Here is a 22,541-nt window from a genome sequence, read left to right as displayed (position 1 = left end):
TAGTTGCCACCACATATCACATAGAGAGAGTATTCTATCAGAGTTTGGTTTCAATACATGGGTAGGCTACCTTGATAAAATTGGACTTGAAGGCAGCTCCACAATTCCTTTCATTTTGTTAAACTCTCTACATGTAGGCCTACCTTATGGGTCACTGGTCTGAATAAATTTAAGATAAAGCTGGACTGCTAACCCGTAAGTTCAAATCCAGATTCAAGTCAGTAGACTGCCCCTGAGTCCACCCAACTCTGATGGGTACCTAACTCACGTTAGGGAAAGTAAAGGCGGCTGGGCATAGTGCTGACCACACTATCTCTTCATATGCCGAGGTCACAGAAGCAAGTGAACTCTACGTCACTTGCCCTATAGACCATCAGGTTTGAAAAGGGAACTTTACTTTTACTTTTACACAAAATATTTTAGCTACATATTAACTGGAAAATAAAGATTAAGTCAGCAAGAAGGAGGTAAGCAAATGCAAATGTTACAAGGCAAAGCTAGGCTAAAACAGACACAAATGCTGCTGGAGAGAGGTTGAATTGCTGCCCTTGTTTTCAAAATGAGCGTATAAAGAAATTTTTATGAATGTAAAAGCACCAAAAAAAAAAAAAAAAGAAGAAGCAATCCACATAAATGCACACAAGCTTCCTGGGAGTGACATCACAGAAAGCCAGAAAGCAAAAAGACAACACAACATGAGTTAATTTAATTTTGTTTTATTTATTTTTTATACCCGTAAAAAAACAATAAGAATAAAAATGTCTTTCTCAGATAAATGTTTACAAAAAATTAATAGCAGAAGGCACACACTAGCACCATATTTATTGTCTTTGTACATAAACATATTTTAAACATGAAAAAAGTAAATTGCATATTTAATACCAGGGTAAACAAGGGTAAAGTTAAAAAAAAAACAGTACATTTTATAACATCTCTCTCCTACTGGCAGTGTTGGCCCTTAAACAGAAACACCATTTTAAATTTTCCTCATTTCAGGTTCAAGGATCAGAGGTAGAAAAGTTTATCTTTAAATTTAATTTAAACTTCAAATTTAGAGTTTACCATTTCTGGTTTAGGTGTAACTAAGGAACACCGAATGTTACAATCAGAAAGCCCAATCGGCACAGTGGTTACATAATTTTGTACATTAAAATAAATATTCGACATTCTATAACTGCACAACTCCATGTTTGCATTACATAAAAAAATTTGTAAGTCATCACAAATTTCTATAACATTAACATTGATGCAATTTGATTAAAAACAATCATATTTATAAACGGATTGAATGCAACCACATTATATTCTCACTAAAAAATTATCAATTAAAATAAGATATTTTACTCCCCGCCACAAATCATTGCTCTACAATATTTGTAAACCCATGGCTAAGAAATATACAACTCAAGCCACTGATAAAAAAAACATTCAGCACTTTAAAAAAATAATTTGTTCGAAGCATAAATGCCAAATGCAACCATTCCCACGGCCACCACAGCACCTCTTGCTACCTTGGTGATTGCCTTTTTGGCCAGGTACACCATCAAGCCTTTCTTGGGACCCAACACAACCTTCTTAATGGTTCCTCTCTGCTGGGCTTGGTTCCAGTACTCGATTAGGGCTGGACGCTTCTCAGCTTTCAAAAACCTGTAGTGAAATGAAAGTGTTTGAACTGTTTTATTATTATTTTTTTACATTATGCTGGAGTATGGACAACATTAGTTTCATTAGTGTCTGTTATAAATACTGTGCCCTTTCAGATTCGATTGCCCATAGGGCAGATGAAGTAGAGTTTAATTTCTATGAAGGCAGGTTTTGTAATCCGCACTATGCCCAGTCACCTTTACTTTCCCTAATTCCAGTCAGGCACCCACCAGAGGTGTCCTATGGACAAGCTTCTACAAATGTAGTTTGTACTTATTAGCCATGCAGACACAATTGGCAACATTAGTAGAGATTATTAGATAAATTTACGAATATCAAAACTAGTCCCAGCTGAAAGTTGTAGTTAAATCTTATAATGATGCAGAGATATAAAACTACACTAAAGAACCATGAATTAATTTTTTAATACATTTTTTAAATGTATTTTTAAGTATATAAAACAAATATAAAAATTGAAAAATCATTGGATCAAAGAAAGGTGGAAAATTGTCAATAATCTAAAAAAAATTTTTGTTGTTAAGATGAGTTGACCAACCTCTGGATGAGACCAACGTTGATGAGCCTGCCCAGAAGGATACAGAGGGTAATATCTGCTGCAGTAAAATTTGGCCCACACAACCAGTGCTGGGTGATGTTTTCTGTTAAAATTTCACATGCAAATAAATATTTAGCTGAATAGTAACAATTCTTTTTTTTACAAAAAAAAACCGCTAATTTATTTTTGTCGAACAGCAAAGCCTGTTGGCATAAAAAAAGAAAAAATCCCAAAGAAATTTTTAAAATCTGAAAAATCATTTTATTATCGGTTTCAGATTCCTGTTGTTTTTTTTCTAAATGTGAAATCTGAAAAATACTATGTTTTTATTTTTCTACTCCCCATCACTCTTCCTGTCTTGTTGGGTATTTCTTTGGTTGTTCCTCTTTACACACTCCAGTTACAGAAAAACTAACTTAAGCAATTATTTATTTTTAATTTTATGTTCTAATTGTTGTTTTACTAAAGTTTTAAAAAGATGGCTATAATTTTTTAAGGAATTTAAAAAAATTAACTTTTTAGTCAAAAAATAAAACAAATCTGAACAATGAGCTCACAAAGATTCATAAGCTTATAATATCAAATGTTAGACTTTATAATATTATCTTACAATAAAGCACTTTGCTTTGTTCAAGTGCAGCATTATGATATCGCAAAAATCAGTAGTTTTCTTAGTTTTAAAAATAAAACATTTAATAAATATAGTTCAACCTTGAAATTATGTGGTGTGGTAACACTTGCAGCTTGCTACTAAACAATAATTTGTTTTGTTGGTAAATAAATACAAATTTTCAGTTTACTTTAAAAAAAACCTCACTAGTTCTGCTTTTCCTTAACTGGGCTTCTAGCTCATCAAACAATGTTTCAAGGCCATCAATCAGTTTAGCAATGTAGTTCTTGTCTAGCATAATAGAGGGATTGTTTCTAAATTTCTCAATTTTGTCATCATAGGCTTCTCTCAGGTCTGGGTTTTTGTCTCGAAGTGCATTCATCCTCGCAACTTCTTTTATGGTTTCATATCCTTGATAGTAGAAGGTTTATGATTCAAAAGTCAGAATAATAAATAATAATAAAGACACATTTTTAGTTCATTTGTTAGAGCAAAAAAAAAAAACATTTTTCTCACTGTAATGTATTTATATTTAAAATACAAAACTATGGTGTGAAACAGAATTTTGTAATGGTATTAAATAAATGAATGTTAGCTATGTTTGGTGCCTTCAAAAAATTTCAAATATAATTTAAAATTTTAAGTAGAAAAAAAAAATTACATTTAATAAAATATTTTAGAGTTACCTTCCTTAGTTATTCTGTACATATATGGCATCTTGATTTTACCAACTGCAAGTTCAGGGTGCAACAAGACACCAAAGGTCAAATCTTCTACATTGAGGCTGTTAAACTTTGACCTCCATTCCTGCACTAGCTTGCCCTCTGGTGTGCTGGGGTCAGGGACAAGCACAGGAGCTGATAAAAATAATTTATTATACATAATTAGGCACTAATCTGTACATATTATTCTCTTCATGGACAAGACGACGCAATCTGAAAATCTAACCCTCCTCCCGCCCCCTCCCTCGCTCCCCAGCCATGCGCAAGAGACCATTTCGCTACCACCCACACCACCACCAGTCTGGTGAGCTGTGGTTCACCCTGAATGTTTACAATCGTAGAGCCGGGTCAAATTAGTGTAGGCTATAAGGGGCGGATAATTTAACTTTTAAACAATTTGAAACTAATAGGAGGTTAAGAAGTTCTGCTTGATCTTTTCATTGTCACCTGTAGACTGTCATCAAGAACAGCTGCTTTCAAGGGGGCAGGGGAAGGTAGGGTAGTGTCGAAATCACAAATTGTGAATTACTGAAAAGTAGAAAATAAAACACCTAAATAGCGGCGTATACTACGCAGTGGGTCGGCTCGTTTAAAATAAAAAAAGAAGATGGATTTAAGTTTGTGCCTCTGCATTTTTCAGGCAAGTTAAGGTCTTTATCATCTGTGCCTGACTATGCAGCACTGTGCACATTTTGATTGCCCAGGAAATGTAATCAAACAGAAAAATTAAAAGAAACAAGAGAAAAGAAAAAACTATTTGAAGACTCATCATAGAGGAAAGGGATAGTCAAACTTGTTTTGATTCAACAAAATAATTATCTATGCCTTAACTAAAATTATAATGATAATAAGTTACCATTTGTAGTTTTGTTTTTAAAACCAAACTTTAAGGTTAAAATACACAGTAGCACCATTGTAGTTTCCTGTATTAGGGGTTATTAAAAAAATTACATAACAATAAACGTATAATTCTAACAAAAACGCAAGATAATTACAGTTATTATTATTGGAGAAATAATTTTTTAAAACAGTAAACAAAAAAGGAAAGTATACAATTTAAAAATACTAACACCAACATCTATAAGTTACCGTTATTGAGTTTATCCACGGTGTCTATGACATTTTCAGGCTCTGTGACGAACTTGTCGCCCAGCTTCAGCATGGGTACTTGCCCTTTTGGGTTTAGTCGCAGGTACCAGGGCTCAGTCTGTTGGTGTTCAGGCAGGCAGATGACTGTTTGCTTGTACTTGACCTTTTTCTCTTCCAGCGCCAACTGAGCCTAAAACAGGACATGGCCTTGTAAACATCACTGCTATATTAGAAGGGATGGCATGGTTGGATGGTAGAGATTACGACTGGTAACCCAAAAGTCTAGAGATTGAATCCCAGGTTCTGTAGGGCACCCCTGAGTCCACCCAGCTCTGATGGGGAGCTGACTCATGGTAGGGAGTCAAAGACGGCTGGGCATAGTACTGACCACACTATCCCTTTGTATGCCAAGTTAATTGAAACAGACAAACACTACTTAATCTGTGCTATGTGACTTAGGCACTAATGGGAATAGATGATGATGATGAAGGAACTTTATTCTAGCACAAACCCTATATATAACTTTTACAGGGAGCTATAATGGGCTCTAAGGGATGGAGTGGTCTAGCGGTAGAGAGCTGGACTGCTAACCGTAAGTCTCGAGTTTAAATCCGAGTCAAGCTCAAGTCAGTAGACCACCCCTGAGTTCACCCAACTCTGATGGCTACCTAACTCACGTTAGGGAAATTTAAGGGGGTGGACCGAGCTCACCGAAACAAAGTGAACTTTACTTCACTTGCCCTATACACAATCAGGTTTGAAAAGGAAACTTTTTTAACTTTACTTTTATAATGGGCTCTGGAAAACAATTTCTATGTCGGTCTATCTCCCAGTATGATAACAAATATCCCCATTTCACCAAAGGATAAAATGGGTGCACCCAATCTCTAATTTTATTTATACATTAAATAAAGTGAGTTTTTTATTGATTCGAATCACTGCAGGTTGCTAGACCAAGCTTACTGCACCATTGCATTTTTAATCACATTGATCTCTCAGCTGTAATAAAACTTTAAGCAAAATGACTTTAAAGAATGTCAAATAATGAAATAGCACAGTAGGTAAATTGATCCACTGCAGCATGGAGGAATTGGGTTTATAATCTAGAACAACCTAGATACAAATTAAATTTTTGTGCAGGGAATGTTGATTTAGACCTCTGATTAAATAAGAACTACATTTTTGCCTAGGGAATGTTGATTTTGACAATAAGGTTAGATAAGAACTAAGTTTCAGCCTATGAAATGTTCATTTGCTTTGCATAAGAACTTAGTTTCAGCCTATGAAATGTTCATTGGCTTTGAGTAAGAACTTAGATTCAGCCTATGAAATGTTCATTGGCTTTGAGTAAGAACTTAGATTCAGCCTATGAAATGTTCATTGGCTTTGAGTAAGGACTTAGGCCTACTTAAGTTTCAGCCAATGAAATGTTCATTGACTTTGAGTGAGAACCAAAGCTGGAAATATTAAATACTGAAATATTATTGTTACATTTGTAAAAATAAAATTATATTAACTATAAAGAAAAAATTTAATTTAAAAAAAAAAAGATTGGCTAGTTACCTTTTGAGAAAAGAATGATTCTGGCCAGAAAAATAGCTGTACTGGTAGGGATGCCATAGTAAAACAAACTTCCTACTGTGAAGTCCTCCTATGTATGGCTACTCTATCTACACAAGACCTTAAGCCTATTTTTAAAAATAAAGAAAAACTTTCAGGTAAAAAAAAAAACCAAAAACTTTTTATGTGTAGCTAATTTTAACACAAACAATTAGTGTAAACAATGTATATACAAAGGTCAATGAGTAAGCTGTTCAGCAGAAAATGCAAGTTCTTTTTTTTTAATTTTTTTTAAATAATGGATCATTGTAAGCTAAAACAAGAGATTAATAATTTATATTACGTTTTAGATTATAAACATTTAAATTTCTGCAAAACAAGTTTTATATTAATAAATTAAATACATGACCTGGCTTAATACACTAAATGAATAACTTGTAGGCCCCCTAAGTGAGGTTAATTGAAATACCATGCACAATGGGCTCTATTTAAATTAGCTGTACACACATGGATGGGAGGAGTTGCCTATACATAAATTTAACCTTAAATATGAGGGTTAAGCTTTGGGGGTCAGGACCAGAGTTAGGTTTAGGTGTTTAGTTTTTTCTATTACTGGCAAAAATGTTCTTGCTAATTGTTGATTACTGGTGCAGAATAACTCTAGTACATAAGTTTATGCTGACCCTGTGGCAGTAGGTTGTCATATTATAGTATGTAGGCCTATTTACAAAATCATTGGCAAGTTTCATACTTGTTTATTTACACTTAAGCTAAAGGTTTGAAGCCCTTTGTGTCTCTGGCACAAAAAGGAAAAGATGATGACAGGCTTGAAAAATGGAAAAAAGAAATATTTCATAAAGAAAATTTATACTTTAACCGGTGATTGCCCCCTCTCCATAAAAAAAATATTTTTGTGTACGCAGATAAAAGTGCACACTTGAAAAAAAAAATTAAATTATACAAAGTGGGCAAATGTATTTGATGTAAAATGTAAGGCTTAACTGGAGGTTGCCCATAAAACTCCATAAATATTTAATAATTTTAGTATGAGGCCTTCATATTTTTCAAGAAAACGAAATGCTAATTCAGTGTTGGTCCAACACCGTATATTATGAATAAAATAAAATATTGTCTTTTTAATAAAATATAATGATTGAACATTGTTAAAATATAACTATCAGTTGCAGATGCCTTGAATTAGTTAAGATTTCAATAGATACATAATAAGTATCATTATTCTTAACCGCTTCGGCCATTATCGATAATAGGTAATTATCGACATTTGCCGATCGTCGGCTGAAATTTTAAGACCATATTCACTTCTTGAGGCATTATCTAATTCAAGCGAGGGTTAAATTTAAAAAGGAAAGACTTTATAAGAAACTTAAAACAAAAATCTAGGTGTACATGTAAAAAAACAACGGCTATCAGGTTTAGTTATTAAATAAATTAATTATTAATATTTCTACATACCTGTCCAAGAAGTGTAAATTACTCTAAGATACGTCGATGGTGACGAGAAAAAGTTTAATCAATAGCAGGTCGTTTATTCCTAGACTAGTTCGATATTCATGGTGATTTGAGTGAAGTGAATGATTTTCAAATGAGAATCTGGCTAGCGAGCTAGGTTTTGCCTGACGGAAACCAGAATCAATTTTGATACGGCGGCAGTAGCGCAATTTCCGGGCCGAGATTTGATTCAATTATTGAAGGTGCAAAGTTAATGGTTAAAGTTATATATTAACTAGCTGCATCCCGTGCTCCGCCACGGTAAATCTTTTTAAAAATTAAATGTACCAACTTTGGAACAGAACAAAACAAACAAAAAACGCGAAAACGGTCGGTCACGTGACCTTTTGTCTCGCATTTTACCACAACCCGATATTTACGCTAAGTGGTGTTGAAATGCGAAAATTTCTGCGAAAAATTTACCGCACCCGATTTTCAGTGGTACGAGCCTACCCGCAGCGTATCATACGCCGCTATTTAGTTGTTTTATTTTCTACTTTTCAGTAATTCATAATTTGTAAATTCGACAGTACCAATGCTGCCACTGAAAATATTTGCTTTAAAACACTAACCCCCCCCCCTTCCCACTTTCCCCTAACCCCGACCCTACACCCCCCCCCCGTGAAAGCAGCCTACTATTAGTTATTTCTTAGTTACCTCCTGTATGTTTAAAATCGAACTAAATTATCTGCCCCTAATAGAAACCCGGCTGTACGGCTCTTCGATTTGTAAACATTTAGCTTTGTAAAAATTTAGAGTGAACACCGCTCACCAGACAATGTTGGGGTGGGGTGGGGGGTGATAGTGATAGAGAGAAAGAGAAAGAGAGGGGACTGCAAGGAGGCGCTTGCAGCTTGTTTTCTAACTGATCCCAGAAGAGAATTATATATATAGATTTGGTCCTGACTTCAACGACGTTTCGTTTAAAATGTTAAAACTTCCAATTTTTCCGTCGCTAGACATACTGATGATCTTTTGTGTCAACTTAGAATACCACCTTGTTCGAAACCGACGGAAATACCGCCGACGATAGATCAACTTCTTTCTTTTGTGCGGAACGCCGAGGCCGCCCGATTTACCGTCTTTGAAGATCACCGTGGCCGAATCCGCTGCCGCCGCAAACGTATTATGTATTGTTGCATAGAAATGAGGGGGGGGGGGGGTTAGATGTTGTGACGTCACACTATAAAAAAGCAATGTTAGACGTTATTTCGCGTTTTAGAAATCTGTTTTAATAAATTGTAATAGGAATTGATTAAAATACTCGATTTTGACAGAAATTAGACAAGATTTTGGGATATATCGATGTGACGTCATTTTAGTGGGGGGGGGGGGGGGGTCTGGTATTTTGTGAAAATGTGTGACAGGGTGTAAAAATCGTCAAAAAAAGTGTGACGTCATTTATGGAAGACTCCTTTTAGCTATTAAATGGTAGTTTTGTCGATAGCGGACTTTAATGACTTTATTCAGATTATCGTCAGGCGTACATTTTTTTCCCATTCTGTTCATATTCGTGTTCTGTGTTAGCACAGTATAAACCAATTCACAATGACACAGCTCACGTTTGTATAAACATGAGCGGCCTAGATTTTTAAAATTAATGTCGACTGAGACGGGATTTTCCTCTGGCTAACGAGAGCGGGCGATGACAGTAGCACAGCAACAATGTATTAGGATTTTAAAATAAATAGATCTAGATCTATCTATATCTTCTTAGTATCTATCTATATATATAATAAAATCTAGATAAAAAAATAACAACATACAACACTCGTGTTAAAGGGTATGGCTACATGCTTGTTTATTTTAAAACAAAACAAAACAATTTAAATAAATAAAGATGTAAAAAGCATAAAAAAAACTTTTTTTCGCAAAAAGTGTCTCGCTATTTACCCTTGATTCCGCGGGTATGTCTCGCATTATCTTCTCACATTTTCCCGCCTCGCCATTTCGCTTTTCGCGTCTCGCAATTTCCCAACGCCCTAGATATCTATTCTAATTCTAGATATTTTAGTATTTTCTAGATTAGATTTAATTTAGATTTTAGATCTAGTCTAGATCATAGATCTAATCTATAACTTAACATTTATTAACATTAACTTATTAACTTAATGATTAAGTTAACAGACACGATGAGATTTTCCGTTTTCTTGACCCTGTTTTTTCTTTTCCTAACAACAGCATCTCTGAATCCTGATTCTGTCAGCTAGATTCTTGATTCTAGATCTAGATCTCTAGATCTAGATAAAAATAAAAGGCGAGGCAAGTAACAAAGGATGTTGGGATAAATTTAATATTATTTCAATAAGCGATATGCCGTTACACGAGATTGTAGGGAAAAAAAGTCACAGGAAAAAAAAAACACAGGAAAAAAAACACAGAAAAAAAGTCACAGGAAAAAAAGTCACAGGAAAAAAAGTCACAAATATATATTTGCATGATATTTGTTAATACTTTTATGTATTAAATATTTAGAGAGTGCAAATTAACTTATGATCATAGTATGATGAGGTGGGTCGTGAGTGACACCGACTGAGCATTAAAAACAAGGCAGGGGCGGAACTACAGTGCCGCCAGACCCCGCAATGCGGGGAGGGGGGGGGGGGGCACGCCGTTTAGGGGGCCCACAGCCGCCCATAATCATTTTTTTTTATAGTTAAAAAAATTAATTTTCTTGCATTTTTTACCTGATGGTTATTTTGAAAAAAGAATACTATAGCTGCGGTTGGATTATCTTTATTCTATTGACACCATCCCACGCTCTTGTATATTCTTTTTCCTACAATCAAACACACGCTGTTGTCGGCAAAATTCTTTTGAAAAAAACATCAATTGCGCGAGAGGCCGCTGGATATTAAGACGACTTTTTGAGACCATCCCACATTCGGTACAGGATAAAAGTACATCGGCGCTTTGTTAGCCCTTTTAAGTTCCTTACCCAAACCTCCCCTCCCGCTCTTAGCCTTACAAGAAGCGAATAGATAGCGCCTCAACAACTAAGCTAGCTCATCTCGGTGATGGTGTGGACAATCTAGCGCCCCAACAACTAATATCCAAGAAATAAAGTGCTGACATTGTTTACGTTTAATTGTTCTAGAAAACAAGGCAAACGTCTAAAATAAATACACGATTAATAACGTGTTTTTAATATATATATATAAATATATATATATATATATATATATATATATATATATATATATATATATATATATTAGTTTCGCCACTGGCACCTTGATAGTGGTTTGGTAAATAACAAACAGATCTAATACAGTAGTTATGTTATATAGTAGCTAAGACATGCTGTTGCGTAAAAAAAAAATATACACATGAGCTGTAGTGTGAAAGATAGGCAAACGTTCAAACCACTTCCATAAATTATTTCCCTTTTTTAAATAGTCAAATAGGGCTGCTCATAATTAATAAGCTCCTTTTACTAGGTTTGTACTAAACAAATTAAGCAGCAATTACTTATCTTAATTATTATTTTAAGAAAAATAAGTACTAAAGAATGGCATAGTATAAAAATGAAATGTAGTTAAAATTAATAATATAAATATAAAAAAAACAACATAAAAATAAACAAAACACGAGACACCATTAATTATACAAAGCTTTCATTATTTATATACTTTTGACCGACTTGAGGGTTAGAAGTATTTAGTCGATCATAAAATAAAACAGTTTTTCAAAACATACCAATGCAATCACAGACATTTAGTGATTAGTTTTAATTGAATTTCTTATTTTCAAAACCCGGTCAGGCCAGTATTGAGTATCCTATGTTCGTATTGTGTGTTTGTATATATATATATATATATATATATATATATATATATATATATATATATATATATATATATATATATATATATATATATATATATATATATATATATATATATATACATATAAATTATATATATATATATATATATATATATATATATATATATATATATATATATATATATATATATATATATGTATATATATATATATATATATGTATATATATATGTATATATATATATGTATATATATGTATATATATGTATATATATATATATATATATATATATATATATATATATATATATATAATTTATATGTATACATATACATATATGGGGGGGGGGGTGCAAAAAAAAATTGCGGGGTGGCCCATTTTTTCTAGTTCCGCTACTGAAACAAGGAAGTGGCTTTTCGGACATGGGTCCCAATAGCGGTAGTGGCTATTGGGACCCGGGTCCGAATAGATCAGTGTTTCTTCCAGACTTTTTTCTCCGGGGGGGGGGGGGCACTTGAAATCTTCGGGGGGGGGGGCGGTAAACTTTTTTCGGGGGGGCGGACACTGTTAAAAGTATATATTTTCTATATAAATTATATAAATTTCATTTCGTTCGGGGGGGGGGGGGGGCGGTAAAAAATTTTCGGGGGGGGGGGGGGGGCTTTGTCCCCCCCCCCCGAAGAGATGCCTGGAAGAAACTCTGGAATAGATGCATCCTAAAAAACATGGGTCAATAAAACGATTTTACCGGTGCGAGAATGAAGGTCAAAGGTCATATTTACAAAAGTGCGATGCAAGGGTGATAAACGTAGAAACCGTTCGGCATTAACGCCCTTGGACTATCGTTCGAATATCAGAAGTTGTAAATATAGACTATAGACCTATCAATCCCCCCCCCCTAAAGAAACGGAATTTATATAGAAAACATACTTTTACCAGTGTCCGGCCACCCACCCCACCTCCCCGGAGAAAAAAGTCTGGAAGAAACACTGATTATCAGTAGTTACAGTTGATAAATCCAATAGTCCCGGACAGTGGCGGAACTAGAAAAAAAAGGCCCCCCCGCAGAATTTTTTTTTGGGCCCCTATATATATATATATATATATATATATATATATATATATATATATATATATATATATATATATATATATATATATATATATATATATATATATATATATATATATATATATATATATATATATATATATATATATATATATATATGGCCCCAATAAGTTTTCGAAGTGAGAAACACCGTCTCTATAAATCTAGCCCAACACACTAAACTGACGATGAGTTTTAAGAGGCTTTTATCAAAACGTTACCAACCGTGTATTTTTAGACGTGTGCCCTGTTTTCCAGAAGTTGAATTAAATATTAACAATTTCGGCAGTTCATTTCTACCAACTAGACACGCCAAGGCATGCTGTAAGTCCCTCGGCGACGGCCCAGGTGTCCGGGGGGGGGGGGCTTTGCCCCCCCGAAAATCTTTTACCGCCCCCCCCCCCGAACGAAATGAAATTTATATACTTTATATAGAAAATATATACTTTTAACAGTCTACCGCCCCCCTCCCCGAAAATTTCAAGTGCCCCCCCGGAGAAAAAAGTCTGGAAGAAACACTGGTTACATTACTGCACGGGTGATGGGCGCGACATATTGTTTCTTCCGGCAGTCCGGAAGAAACATTGGTGCAACACTTGATTAGATTTAGTCATCGAGTGTAGTAGCGAGACTTATTCCCAGTGTTGAGGGAACTTTTAAACGACTGGATGTGGGGGCCAACCTGCTCATATGTGATGCGCTCAGGATGACACTGTCGCCGGTGATTTCAAGTAGTAACCTCATCCGCTTATGCAAGATCTCGGGGCGCTAAATCACATATTTCCGTTGGGCGTCCCCACTCCAATATGTAAACAAATGTTAGCCTATGACAGAAACCTTTGCGTGGCTGTCCTCAACAGCTTCCAAAGTTTTCATGGCGATTGGGTAAATGATGCAGTAATGCAAAATAGACAGAAACATGTTTTTCACATGTACAACTGTATGTGGCCAGCTCACGCGTCGGATAACCTTCTGATTTGGGGGGGGGGGGGGGGGGAAATCCACAAATGACGTCACATTTTTTAACGACTAACAAAAAGCCAGACCCTCACACACCCCACCTCAATAACGTCATGTATAAATAGTAATTGACTATTAATTATATAATAATGTTCAATTAATTCTAAACGTTCTAATTAATTTCTAAATAATTATATAAAAAATAATCTTACCTTCCCTGTTTTGTAAATTAGTTTAGATGTGCCTAATACTAATAGTATGCAAATAAATTAATATCTGTTGACTAGTGTTGTCTAGTGTCTGACAAAATGTGCTAAATTGGTGAATCGTACGGTTAGGAAGTAGTTCATAAACGATACATTGATCCACTCGATACTTGCGAGGCTAAAAAAGAGGGATGGGATGGGGGTCGGCTCGGGAAAAAACTTGAAAGAGACAACAAAGCGCCTATGTACCATCGCCCATTGTAAAACTTACTCAGGGGAGATAATTCCAAGTATAGGCCTTAAAAGTTTACTATGATATTTCTTGTAAAAGTAAAAAACAAGTAAACGTATATAAAAACGAAGTTTCTAGTATTATATTCTTTTTTATTATTTGTAGGATACAAGATAGTACAGAATACAAATTCAACCACTATCACTAACACATATTAACATTGACAAATGTTCAATGGATTTCGGCGGGTCCCTAACTAATGCCGCAAAGAAAAACCGCGCATCATGAAAGCCACTTCATATGTAGCGGCTTCTCGTGCTATGGTCTTTGTTGTTTTTTTAAAAAGAATTTTGCCGGCGACAGCGTGGGGAAATAGAACTCGGCCTTGACGATGGTTAAAAAATACAACTATAAATAAAAAGAAATGTTATCCCCATCCCCTGACCCACCCATCCGCCACAGTACACTTTGGAGGATCGGTCAAACAGTTACGTGTCCTCTATTTAGCTATCAAAGGGGGGCAACCAGTCAAATGTGTCATTCAAATTTGAAGCGTTGCCTATATTTTACACTGTATTTTGTGTAATGGATTTTATTTTTTTTGCTGAAGAGCGTGGTATAGTGACTGTAAAATAAAGATAATCTTACCGCAGCTACAGTGTTTTTCTTTTACAAACTAAATATCAAGGCAAAAATGCACGAAAATTAAATTCAAAATAAAAAAAAATACTAATTATGGTCAGCAGTGGGCCCCTAAACGGCCTGCCCCCCCCCCACCCGCATTGTGGGGTCTGGAGGCACTGTAGTTCCGCCCCTGTATAGATCTTTTGGCTGTTTTTAGGCTTAAAAGCTAGATCATTGTATCCTAAAAATTTTTAACTTTAATGTGTTTAGTGTTAATAACTAATGTTCCATTAATACGTGTACTAATTATAAAACGATTAATAATATAAAGACGAGTCTTACCTTCCTTGTTGTGTGAATTAGATTCGTCAACGAAATACTTCATCAGGTAAATGAACAACTACTGACTAGTGTCTTTAACAAAATGTGCAGAAGTGGTCAGTTTAAAGTTCAGTAGTTCATAAACGGTTCGTTAATCTATGCATTACATCTTATTGTAAGAGTAAGGGTGTGGTGAGGAGTAGAGGTTAGGGGGATGGGGGGGGGGGGGAGGGTAGAGAGTTGGGAAGGTTCAAGGGAAGGGGACAAGAAAGCGCCGATGAACATCTACATCAATAGTACCGACTTTTTCCGGTCGTCTAGAAGACCAGGATAGTCGCCGCAACATTTCCCCAGCCCGATTTTCAAAGCTTTTTTGTTCTCCTAATCGACGCCACTAAAAAAGAACGTTAGGCTGCGTCTAACGTGTTTGTTTGTAACTGTAGAAGAAACATAACTCGACATCTACCTAATTTTTTTAATTTAAATTAAAAAAATTTTTTTTTAAAATAATTTAGCCATCATTTTTGGGCCCCCAATCGGCCTGGGCCCCCCCGCATTGCGGGGTCTGGCGGCACTGTAGTTCCGCCCCTGGTCCCGGAAATGATTTAATCACCATTCTCTGCTAACGTTGTTTACACAATCAGAACCCTTACTCAACTTGTAAAAAAATCAGATAAAAATTTCCTGAAAATAATTGACTTCTTTAATCAACTTTGAATAGTAAAAAAAATTCATTGTTAAAAAATATTACGGTAAAATCTTAGTTTAGCGTCGTAAATTCCAACGTAGCTAGTAATGTAAGATGAAGGTAACTAATGAATATTTCTTTCATTTGGCCATATTTATGTCCTATTTTACATAACATAACAGATTATTGAACAACAAATCATAATCCAAGACCTAACCAGTCATAAATATCCTGGAATAAACTTTAAACTACCCCGTTCGAGACAACAATGAGTAAATACAAGCAGCGGCCATGTTTTAAAAACAATAAATTGTCTATTCGTATGTCTTTTGTGTTGATTTTGTGGTTTAATATGATTGTTTTGTATTGTTTTAATATATGCCGGGGGTCGTCCATAAATAACGTCACACTCGTAGGGGGGAGGGGGGTCCGTAATTTTGTGACGTTGTGTGATGAGGGGGAGGGGTTCAGATGGTGCGACGCGTCACACTTTTGCATTTTAAAAAAGCAATGTTACAAAACGAATTTTAGACGTTATTTTGCGTTTTAAAAAACTGTTTTAATACATTGTAATAACAATTGATTAAAATACTCTATTTTGACAGAGTTCAGACAAGATTTTGGAAAAATATAGCTGTTTAAAAAAAATTCAACTGCAATTTTGAGGGGGGGGGGGTTGTAGGCTGAGATGTGACGTCATTTTAGGGGGGGGGGGGTCTGGCTTTTTGTGACGACGTGTGACGGAGGGGAGGGGGGGGTAAAAATCGTCAAAAAAAGCGTGACATCATTTATGGATGACCCCCTGTATAGTAATTTTTCTTTTTTTTAAATATAGTTGACATGAATGACTAATAGACCTTATCAGACTTAATAGTGTGCATCCAAGACCACAACAATTGTTGGGAGATCGAACGTTTGAACACTTTATTTGCAGTAAGCAAATCAATATTAGATCGCTCATAAATGACGTCGCTCTTAAGATAGTAATGACAGCGTGCATTATTACAGAGCAAACATATGAACATATTGTTTCAGATAGAAATTGTGATTTGTGGTGGGGAGAGGTTGAGTAGAACTCAGCGATGTGATTTTGGAGACGGGTCAGGTTTTTTTTCTCGTGAAAACGGGATGGTTGTGGGAGAAAGACCAGCTGTAGAAGTATGACGCGTCATTCATTGGTGATCCATTTTCTCAGTGGGGTCGATAGAACTATTAAGAAGGGTCTAGAAATGTAAAAAGCTTGCCGAGTCGCATTTCTTGAACCCTACCTTTTTCATTCCCCCACTTAGCACATCGTCACCGAGTTAACGCTCGCGCGTGACGTCATGTAGCGGTACAGCCGACCGTTAAGCTAATTTTATAGAAAAAAAAACAAGCACTGCCTTTTTGACGCTTTTGCGACGTTTAGTTTGATTACATAAGTTGGTGTTCATTAAACAGCCCCTAACACATCTATCACTCGTCCATTTAAACGTACGTAGTTATTTCTGCAAGCTTGCTGTCTTGATACTTTCGGCCCTTCAAAATGTATTAAGCTCACACCGTATAGAACTAGACTACCCATATTAAGCTCCAAAAGAAGCTTGGTGAAAACAGGATGGCCGTCCGATTTTGTAGCTGCTCTGCGCTTTATAAAAACCACAATAAACGATAAGATGACACTTATATTAAAGTAAATTATAGTTCTGAATCTTGATACATTAAAAGTGATATTCGGAAATTAAGAGCCAGACAGTCAACATGATATTTCAATTAAAGTTTAAGTCCAAGAAAATAAATTTCCTCAAACCTTGGAACATTACTAAATTTTCGCGCAGTTTAGAGAAATTGAATTTAAGTATTTACGTCATCTTACAAAGCGCGATAGCCTACTGGTGCTCTAACGCAGCCCATGCTAATGGCCGTATTCCTAACGCCCCGCATTAGACGCGGCTTATACGTCGGCAGGCATTTGGTGGCAAGCCTTTGTGATGTGTAGCGGCCGTTTTGCCAAATGTCTTAAACTAGCAGGCTTGCAACATTTGTGATGATTCGTTTTAAGCAAGGTATAGGTATACTAATGCTTATTTATCGTTATTTTGATTGAACAAAGCATTATAGAGGTTCTCCATCAACCATCTAGGTATTTTTCCCCGTTCACCTCCTTTCATGAAACGGACACGTCATAAATTGCAAAGCCGCCTGAGTTGACGTCACAAATCTTCACTCACTCCCGTAGCAAATCATGTGTGACATCATTTATGGGCAACCCCATATCACTCACTTGTGTGCCTGATATTGACAATTTGACAACAAAGGATAACCAACATGTGTCTGGCAGGTGGAGACTTGAGATCGACCATAATGACAACACGCACTTAAGGGGTGGATTGGCTCATTGTTTTAGATGATGTTTTACGAGGGAAGCTGGTGGATAATACATTTTGTCTCTCTGTATATATAAATGATGACAAACATTTAATGTTGTCAAAATTATGGTTAGAGATCTTAGATAAGGCAGAGTGAAGCGTAATTTTTTACATTATGACTTGTTGTGACATTGACGACAAAAATATGACGGAGGTTGGGGTTTAATTAAGGTAAAGAGAAGTAAAAAAAATGTCATAAGTTAGAATTACTGATTGATGAAAAGAAAAACCTGAAATGAAAATAGTGAACATGCAAACAATAAGAAAAAACTCACAACTAATTAGTAATAGTAAGATCAAATAAACATTAGTAAAAAAAAAACGTGATTTAATACATGGATACAAGTTGCATCTCACAATGCTTCTAGAATTAATAAAGTTGTTTGTTAGGAAATTCACATTTAAAAAAAAAAATGCTTTGTAATACGGACTACACAACAAGACGATCATATTTAAATACATTTTCATATGAATAGAAATTAAAGGGAAGCTACTCTCAATAACATTTTCTTAAGATGGCTGCTGTTTTTAATAGCAAATTTACTATCTCGAACAGGGTTGATAAAAGTTAATTTCAGGATATTTAAATTGATTTAACCATAAATGGTGATCTATTATTCAATTATCTATAATATTTTATCAAAATATACGAAAATATACTCATATTTAATGACATATTCATAAATTCACTCTCTCCCACATTACTAGTTTTGGCCGAATTTACGACGCTAAACTAAGATTTTACCAATATTACTTTTTTTTCTTCACTACTAGTGAATAAATGAGCAAATATTGATGCCGTGATTATAAAATAGTTGCCAACACATATCACATAGAGAGAGTATTCTATTAGAGTTTGGTTCCAATACAATACATGGGTAGGCTACCTTAATAAAAATTGGACTTGAAGGCAGCTCCACAATTCCTTTCATTTTGTTAAACTCTCTACATGTAGGCCTACCTTATGGGTCACTGGTCTGAATAAATTTAAGATGAAGCTGGACTGCTAACCCGAAAGTTTCGAGTTCAAATCCGGGTTCAAGTCAGTAGACCGTCCCTGAGTCCACCCAACTCTGATGGGTATCTAACTCACGTTAGGGAAAGTAAAGGCAGCTGGGCATAGTGCTGAGCACACTATCTCTTCATATGCCGAGGTCACAGAAACTAGTGAACTCTACGTCACTTGCCCTATAGACCGTCAGGTTTGAAAAGGGAACTTTACTTTTACACAAAATATTTTAGCTACATATTAACTAGAAAATAAAGATGCAAGTCAGCAAGAAGGAGGTAAGCAAATACATATGTTACAAGGCCAAGTTAGGCTAAAAGTACTAAAACAGAAACGAAAGCTGCTGGAGTGAGGTTGAATTGCTGCCCTTGGTTTCAAAATGAGTGTATACAGATAATTTAAAAAAAATGTAAAGCATAAAAAGAAAAAAAAAAGCAATCCACATAAAAGTATACAAGATTCCGGGGAATGACATCACAGAAAGCAAAAAGATAACACAACATGAGTTAATTTAATTTTGTTTTATTTATTTTTTATACCTGTAAAAACACAATCAGCATAAAAATGTCTTTCTCAGGTAATTGTTTACAAAAAAAATAATAGTAGAAGGCACACACTAGCACCACATTCATTTTTTTTGTTCATAAAAATATTTTAAACATGAAAAAAGTAAATGGCATAATATTTAATACCGGGGTAAGCAAGGCTAAAGGTAAAAAAAAAATACAGTACATTTTATAAGATTTCTCTCCTGTTAGCCCACAAACAGAAACACCATTCCTAATTTTCCTCGTTTCAGGTTCAAGGCAAGTATTAGAGGTAGAAAGGTTAATCTTTAAATTTGATTTAAACTTTCAAATTGAAAGTTTACCATTTCTGGTTTGGGTGTAAATATGGAACACCGAATGTTAAAATCAGAAAGCACAATCGGCACAGTAGTAACATAATTTTGTACATTAAAATAAATATTCAACATTTGATAAGTGCACAACTCCATGTTTGCATTACATAAAAAATTTTTGATTGTAAGTCATCACAAATTTCTATAAGATTGATACAATTTGATTGAAAACAATCATATTTATAAACGGATTGAATGCAGCCACATTATATTCTCACTAAAAATTATCAATTAAAATAAGATTGTAAGTCATGGCTAAATTTTGTAAAATTGATAAATTTTGATTATAAACAATAATATGTTTCATTAGGAATTATTAACCAATGGGGTGCAACCACATTATATTCTCACTAAAAATTATCAATTAAATTAATAATTTATTCTGGATATAAGATAAAAAGAAAGTACAATTTTAGTATAATTAAAATTCTTACAAAGTCATTTCCCTTAGAGATATAAAATGAAAGATTGAAACAGGGAAGGAACCAAACATATTGAAGAAGTTAAAAACATTTTTTTCAAAGAAAAGTGTCGGAACATTAGCTGAACCTTAATTTAAATTTAAGGTTAACTGTTAAAAAAACGTTTCTCAATTGCATGAATGGATCATATCCTTTTATGGGTGGCATTGTTCTTGAATTGATGACCTTCACCTCTTAAGGGTAAACTTTACCCCTTATGAATATACCTACCCCATCTAACTCATTTTTTTCTTTATGTTAATGATGAGTGGGTGTTATCATTGCAGTGAATCTTGAATAGATTCTCTGTGCTAAGTTTCTGATGGTCACATTGGAGCTGTAGTTTTGATACTGCATGGGAATATTTTTAAAAAAAAATTAATTAATTAGGGCAAATTTACTAATAAACTTTACTAATATTTTCTTTTTTGTTTGTCTCATTTTGATGTTTTCTTTTTAATAAATGTATTTATTGAATGTAGTCACGGACTTTTAGAGAAAAAAAAAATGATATCAAACAACGATATGAGGTGTGTGGTCAGGTCATATATACAAACTGCAATGAAAAGTTTGGCAAAATCCTTTTCTGAAAATACTAGTAGTTTTACCAGATACGGCAGGCCCCTGACTAAAAGAATCATTACTTACTACAAAACTAAACCACTACTGCCTGGTAGTTTGGATGGACAAAAGGCTATGGAGGCAAATCCAAAAAGAAAAGCAGGCTGAAATAGGACTCAAGCGCATATAACAGGTTGATACGTAATACATAACTGAGTTGGAATCCAGTCCAACATTACAATTAAAAACATGACTAAAATAAATCATCTAAGATGGGTAACTGACTAAAAATAGTAAAATGGGTAAATAAAGCGCAGCTGCACATGTAGCTATCCACAGAGTTCCTCCAAATTCTATGGTCACAGAGACATTTTTACTAAATCATTTTTATGAAATATCAGATCTCAAAAAGGTGACAGAACCATTGCCTTTAATAATTTTTCGTTAATATGGGAGTGAGTGGGAGAGATGACAGTTGAAAGTTCAAGGGTTTGAACAGCTGCTTTTAGAAATAATACAAGTAAACAACCATATATATGTAACGAGTCCCCGAGTCTATCCTGCCGACAACGCCAAATGTAACGAGTCTCTGGCTACCCTGCCGACAACGCCAAACGTGACCTTCCCGAGTCTAACCACTCATTCCACACAACATTGACCACAGCATAGATACTCGAAGATGCAGGTTCATTATTGATCCTTTTATTACATGAATCAAAGAATGCTTCACAATAATATAATGAATCAAGAGAGATGTTTCACAATAATAGTCTGAATCAACGGACCCCCAACAGTCCTCACTAGGCTTCATCTAACTGAATACACATGTCTATCGTCCTTCTTAACACAATACGGCTAACCCGTTCAATAACCAACTTGATACTGCCACACTGACTGACTGATCGAGCGAGCGAGCGAGAGAGAGAGAACCAGCGAGTTCAGCCGTCGCCTTCCTATCTATCCCCTTCATAATCGTACTCATATTCGGTCCTATCATAATCGTAATCGTTACATCAGAATGTTAATTACGCCGCTTCTGTTGTACAGTCCGATTTAATAAGCCATCTGCATCCTGTCACATCAAAGTTGACAGACCGTTCTTTTGTATCGCTTCCCGAGATACTACGCCTTGGCTTTCTGATCGTTATCAGCCACCACCTGTGTTATTGCATCAGTCGTGTCAAAGTTGACAGCGCTGTACCGCGTTCTTATGTCTGGTAACTTCCCCTAGTTACATATAAATATATACCTTTTTGATGTTGGTTAAAGAAAAGAATAATAAAGGTAAACAACCATATATATAATTATATACCTTTTGGATGTTGGTTAAAGAAAAGAATAATAAAGGTAAACAACCATATATATACCTTTTTGTTGTTGGTTAAAGAAAACAATAATAAAGGTAAACGATGAAAACTGTAATACTAAAGCGAACACACAACTGACGCTGTAAATTACATGTCTGAGGCCAAAAAAAAAAAAAAAAAAAAAAAAAAAAAAAAGGTAAACAACCATAGATATAAATATATACCTTTTTGATGTTGGTTTAAGAAAAGAATAATAAAGGTAAACAACCATA

At 34.9% G+C, this 22,541-nt stretch overlaps 1 protein-coding gene across 1 annotated transcript; it reads right to left on the bottom strand.

Moving 5' to 3' along the window:
* Positions 1-744: 744 nt before the first annotated feature.
* LOC131951818 (ganglioside-induced differentiation-associated protein 1-like) lies at positions 745-8,054 on the bottom strand. Its single transcript, XM_059314221.1, has 7 exons — positions 7,655-8,054; positions 6,185-6,309; positions 4,622-4,811; positions 3,497-3,667; positions 3,018-3,221; positions 2,201-2,303; positions 745-1,647 (listed from the first exon to the last, which is right to left on the bottom strand). Exons 2-7 carry the CDS (start codon positions 6,239-6,241, stop codon positions 1,437-1,439), a joined length of 936 nt encoding a protein of 311 aa, XP_059170204.1. The 5' UTR covers positions 6,242-6,309; positions 7,655-8,054; the 3' UTR covers positions 745-1,436.
* Between the last annotated feature and the right edge of the window lie 14,487 nt (positions 8,055-22,541).

The sequence above is a fragment of the Physella acuta genome, unplaced genomic scaffold, assembly GCF_028476545.2.
Source record: "Physella acuta isolate Inbredline_101_S28 unplaced genomic scaffold, ASM2847654v3 ptg000830l, whole genome shotgun sequence".
NCBI classification, from domain to species: domain Eukaryota; kingdom Metazoa; phylum Mollusca; class Gastropoda; family Physidae; genus Physella; species Physella acuta.
This window is presented reverse-complemented; position numbering and strand designations above follow the sequence as displayed.

Coding starts and splice junctions, on each gene's coding strand:
- LOC131951818 (XM_059314221.1), bottom strand. CDS start 6,241: ATGGCATCCCTACCAGTACAGCTATTTTTCTGGCCAGAATCATTCTTT. Junction 3,222..3,496: donor GTACAGAATAACTAAGGAAG/GTAACTCTAAAA, acceptor TCTACTATCAAG/GATATGAAACCATAAAAGAA. Junction 1,648..2,200: donor AACGTTGGTCTCATCCAGAG/GTTGGTCAACTC, acceptor ATTTCACTACAG/GTTTTTGAAAGCTGAGAAGC.